Genomic DNA, 5,841 nt, shown 5'->3' with positions numbered 1-5,841 from the left:
CACAGACCAACTTTTACCTGCTGTCTTAACAGTGCGTTTTAGAAAATACCGCAAATGGCGCGGTAAACGCCATCTGTAGTACGATGCTACATTTTAGGATTACGTATGCTCCAACAAGGTCCACTTGTGTGGATATCTACTTGCTGAAACGAATCCCGGCATAGCTAACCTCAACGTGATAGACAAGTTACCATAATCGAATAAAATAATTCGAAGTGGTCTGTATTAATTACCTTTGATTATAAAACAATATTATTGTAATTATACGACAATTAGTGCCCAATTTATTAATGAGTTTACAGTTATAAATTCAAAAAAATGTCTATCGAGGGCCTATACCTAATATAGAGGTATATAATTTTATATGCGGCCCGCGGAGTTATGATATATTTCCAAAGTGATCCGCAAGATCATTTGGGTTGGTCACCTCTTGTCCGAACCGTTAATGGTCAATCTATAAAAACAAACGGAAACATTCCAAAATCGATCATTTAATTGCATTGTGACACTTTTTACTTCTTTTTCACAGATCTATCACCATCTGTGAGTTGTCCAGCGCCTTTATTGACAGTGAACGGCACCGATGCGGGAAACTCCCGCCTCAATGCAGATTATCGACGCGTTAGAGAAGTTAAATTCTCTGGAGCTATTGGACCTCTGGGCGAGAAAAGATTGTGCAAGATCAAATGCATAGGAGGGCAGTGGGTAGGGCCCTTATGCCTTTCAGACGACCAAAAAGGTAAAGAGAAGCGAAACAGAATCTTGAAAGTTGATATTTTTATTTCAGGAAATTTTGAAGGCGCTTTTAATATCCATTTCGAATGTAGTTTTGTAAACACGATACACACTTATTTACCTACTGTTATACATTCCTAGAGTTAAAAAAAAACCGCAATCGTATTTTTTTTTAATTGCACTAGTTTACATGTTTGGAAAGAAATTGAACATAGTAACAGCGCAGCGTATAGAATTCTGTCTTTTACAGTTATTATATTGAATATTTATACTAGTTTAAGTCATTAAAATATTTACTTTTTCATGGGATTTTTGGCGAAGGGACTTCTAGAAACTTTCCATGGTTTTCTCCTAATATTCCTTAATCATCATCATAAGGTCGTCAGTCCTGACTGGTTGGACACGTACCTCCACTCTTTCCTATCCTGAGCTAAACTTCGCATTTCCCTAAAATTAGAACAGTCCACATCCTTAACTATTTGCGAACAGTTATCTAATCTAGGTCTACCTCTACCTCTCTTAACTGCTGTTTCTGCCCCTAATATGTCCCTGACCAGACCTTCATGCCTGAGAAGGTGTCCTACCAACCTATATTGCCTATTTTTTATTGACTTCCATAGAGTCCTCTCTTCTCCTATTCTTTGCAATACCTTTTCATTTCTAACCTTTTCTACCCACGTTATCCTCATCATCCACCTATAACACCACATTTCCATCGCTTCTAACCTTTTCTTTTCCGCCGTGCCCACTGTCCATGTTTCACACCCGTACAACGTCATGCTCCAAACATACACTTTCAACAACCTTTTTCGAATTTCTAAATTAACCGTTCGCGAGCATAGAAGTGACTTCTTTTTATTAAAGGCGACACGACCCTACGCTATCCTCTGCTTTATATCCATACTACTCCTTCCATCCTGACTTATCTGACTTCCTAGGTATCTAAAATCATCCACTTCTTCTAATTTTTCGTCTCCTATATTTATATTCACTCTTTCCCTACTTTTTCTTCCCTTGCATACTAGTATTTTAGTTTTACTTTGATTTATTTTCATACAGTACTGATCTGTCAGTTCCTTAATGAGTTTTATTATTTTGTAAATAGTCTGGTATGCGACTATAACACTAGATATACATATAATGTTACAAAGAAAGATAACGCATTATTTTTTTATTTATTTTTATATTGGATAGTGTTAATATTAGGAAAAAGATGGCCGGCTAAAAAAGATCTTAGTTTCATATTGTGAAATGATAAATCCATCAAACAAAATGGAAAACAGAAAATAAACTTTCATGAACAATGAAATCGTAAGCGTACCTTTACGAAAACCAAAAAGGGTTTCTTTTGAATTAACACCGCTTTTATGCTGGAGGCCTTCTGAATTTTTTGTCAACACTTCTTAGTATTCTCTGCGTCATTCTTAGATGTACAACAAACAAAAATACAAGGCGATTCAAAAATGTTATAGATTAGAAGCAAAGCATTAAATTTTTACTTAATAATGTTAATTAAAATTTAAATTCATGTATGTATATGTATCAGTTTTTTTAACTGGTTCACTTTTAGTTAATTCCAAGACATGGCTCTAGAGGAGAGTAAACTGACGAATTAAACGTAAGGTACGATGTGTACGCATTTAATTCTTACGTATAGGGGTAAAAGAGTTCGATGTAGCAGTAAAAAACTTAAGGAATAATAAGGCACCAAGTATAGATGGAATTAACAGTTGATAATATTATAGCTTTCCATCGAAAAGACGGATTAGCACTGTTATCCATACTAATTATTACGAACTCTCTTTGGTCTAAATCACTAAATAACTACAATCATACTTAAGATTGATGTGTCATCATTTTCGTATTTGATTGCTCGCATTTTAGTTGCTTTATTTTATTTAAGATTATTATTGGTTCAAAAATTTAAAATATATTCTCTATGGGCTCTTATTGTATACGTATATAGCTCATCCACAGCGATATGTAGATACCTAATAAGGGCTGAATTTGAGTACTTAGATACTGCATAATACTAGCTGTTACTAGTTACACATTTGAAGTTAATTGGAAACAAATAAAAAGGTTTTGTGATATTTTATGCGAAGATAGTTTAGGACTGTTCCAAAACAACAGCGTACTAAAGGATCGCATAAAAGTAATTGCAAATTAACGTTTTAACCCAGTTTCTAATACCCATTAAGACTCCGATATGCGGTCGTAAACAGTTTTGGCTACAGTTAATTCGTCTGCAGAACTTCAACAGCTCTTAGCAAAACAACCGTAACACCTCTGCAATTAGTAGATTTATCTACGTATATATATCCGCATATTTTAAATCAGATACGTGTTCATCACAAACAGCACAACATTCATATTAATTTCATCATTCAAAATACTAATATTGTGAACCCAGATTAGGAGGCGCCCTTGCAGATTCTTTTAGTATTTTTTTGATCATCCCAACTTCTAACAATATATCTATTTTCAAATAAAGCAAGTGATATATAAGAAATTAAAGTACTGACTTTATTAGTATTACAATTTATTTGCAGCAATTATATTATCGTTCGTTAGATTCAAATCTTTTCGCCAAATACGCACGTTAATTACGATGATTGATTGGATTCTCATTAAAAAGTATTCTTTCCTGTCAATACAGTTATTACATTGATTAATTATTTTCTGTTGACATTATAGATCACAGGTTGTGTAATCTTTATAAATAATCCATTTTTAATCAATTCATCATCATCATCATCATCATAGGGTCGTCAGTCCTAAGACTGGTTGGACACGTACCTCCACTCTTTCCTATCCTGAGCTAATCTTCGCATTTCCCTAAAACTAGAACAACCCACATCCTTAACTATTTGCGAACAGTAATCTAATCTAGGTCTACCTCTACCCCTCCTAACTCCTGTTTCTGCCTCTAATATGTCTCTGACTAGACCTTCATGCCTGAGAAGGTGTCCTACCAACCTATCTCGCCTATTTTTTATTGACTTCCATAGAGTCCTCTGTTCTCCTATTCTTTCAAATACCTCATCATTTCTAACCTTCTCTATCCACGGTATTCTCATCATTCGTTTGTAACACCACATTTCGAAGGCTTCTAACCTTTTCTTTTCCGCCGCGCCCACTGTCCATGTTTCGCACCCGTACAGTGCCGTGCTCCAAACATACACCTTTAACAATCTTTTTTCGAATTTCTTAATTAACCGTTCGCGAGCATAGAAGTGACTTCTTCTTATTAAAGGCGTTTCTGTCAACTATTAATCAAAATAAATTCACTCATGTTTAGTTTAAATATTTCTTATTAGTAATAATATCCTTCCTCTGGAAATAATATCTTAACATATCGTTATTAGTCGTTACTATTATTATTGGCTTTTAGTACTTATTCTTAGTTTCCAGTATTATTTCAATTCATATCAATTAAAAAATTAGTGTTATAAAGACGGAGCCCCCTTAAAGACGGCACTACCTTTTACTTCCACTACACCCTCTGTCACATCCTACATTTCAACCACAGCTTCTTTCCATTTTTTCAATCATTTTCATTGATTGCTATAATTGTCATAAGGTTTTTCTTATTCCTACGTTCCATGTGGACATAATGTTACATCCTCTGAATCGTTGTGACCAAGCTGTAAATTTTGTTTGGAAAATTTTCCGATTAATGTTAATGTTTTGTAACCACGAGCATATTGCAAAAACTTTTTAGGACGTTTAGAAAAAAAGAAAACCCTATATCAACTGTTTCGTCGTTTCTTAAATGTGCGATTACAAGCCCCTTTTTACCGCTTTTTATGTAGAATTTAATTCATTTGGTCGTTTCTGAAAAAATCAATTAGAAATGTGTGAAACCTGAAAACCACCCTTATGGAGTATCTATCAACTTCGGAGCTTACTTTCATCCCTTAAATACATTTTTCCGCAAAAAATACGTTTCTCACCGTTTTTGATATAAATTAATATATTTCAACCGCAACTAAATCGGTGGCGGTCACCACCCAAGGTTTTCTTGGTGAACGTTAACTAGGTACCTATTACTATTGCATGTTAGTCACATGTAAATCCGCCCTTATACTTAAAACAGTCACGAATTATTAACTTAATATGTAGTACTCATTTTATTAAAACAAGGGAATAAGAAAACTTGGTGGTATTTTAAATAAACTTCTTTTTCAAGTTTAATTTACGGATCGCCTCGCTTTCGAATGAGCTTGCTACTCTTGGGAAATTATATTTACTTTTTTCCTCATATCTCTATCATAAATGAACAACGAATCCGCTTAGAATAATTCATAAAGAGCACTGAGAAGCATTACACGTTTCAAGCACTAATGCAAATATTCATGTTGTAGTCAGCTCTGCCAGACATTTAACTGCTAGTTCAACCTTCACAATAAAATGAGTCAAAGTAGACGTTTTTAATTTCTTATCGCAAGCGTCAAGTGACGAAACACTCATACCTACTCGTTTCCTTCGCAACAGTTGGTACACAGACAGGTCAGTTGCACGTGTGACGATAGGTTACTGCTATGGGGAAGATTGTAGGAATAGAGGGCGCTACAAGTATGATCCATTTACATTTAATTCTGTTTAAGGTTAAGCAGGTTAAATAATTTATTATTAAGGAATCATTCGTACTTTTCGTCCTGTGCAATGTATTGTATATTGAAGGGAGAATTGAAAAGGAGATGCGCGTGCTGTAGGGACAGAAAGGCAGACCTTGTAGAAGGGTTAGTAAAACCACTTCAATATGTGTAATTTTTTCAAAGGTTTTCGATTAAAGTCACAGTAATAATGCTGTAAATATTAATCTGCTTCTCCTATTGCCTGCTGCGAAAATTCATCTCATAGTTTTACGGATATTTTTTTCAATTGGTAGCTTATGAAAGAAATTTTAACTTCCTTGACAAATTGCATTCCTAGAGCAAGATGAAGTTGTGTTCATACCACATAAGCAGTTGTACAGAGACATTAACAGTAGCACTCCTTTGCCTCTTCTAGAAAATTACTAAATATAACAGTATTTTGGAGAGTGAGTATATTTTACCACAAGCTTTAGAGATAGGTGACTATAAATTTATAGTATATATA

The 5,841-nt window shown here is 34.4% G+C and overlaps 1 protein-coding gene across 1 annotated transcript in view; it reads left to right on the top strand.

The window, feature by feature from the left end:
* Positions 1 to 5,841, top strand: part of LOC108735201 (locomotion-related protein Hikaru genki-like) — a 186,857-nt gene that overhangs the window by 89,059 nt on the left and 91,957 nt on the right. The window contains exon 2 of the mRNA XM_025977459.1: positions 530 to 739. Coding sequence (XP_025833244.1) covers positions 530 to 739 — 210 coding nt within the window. The remainder of the gene's footprint in view (positions 1 to 529; positions 740 to 5,841) is intronic.

The sequence above is a fragment of the Agrilus planipennis genome, unplaced genomic scaffold (genome assembly GCF_000699045.2).
Source record: "Agrilus planipennis isolate EAB-ADULT unplaced genomic scaffold, Apla_2.0 scaffold27, whole genome shotgun sequence".
Taxonomy (NCBI): Eukaryota; Metazoa; Arthropoda; class Insecta; order Coleoptera; family Buprestidae; genus Agrilus; species Agrilus planipennis.
This window is presented reverse-complemented; position numbering and strand designations above follow the sequence as displayed.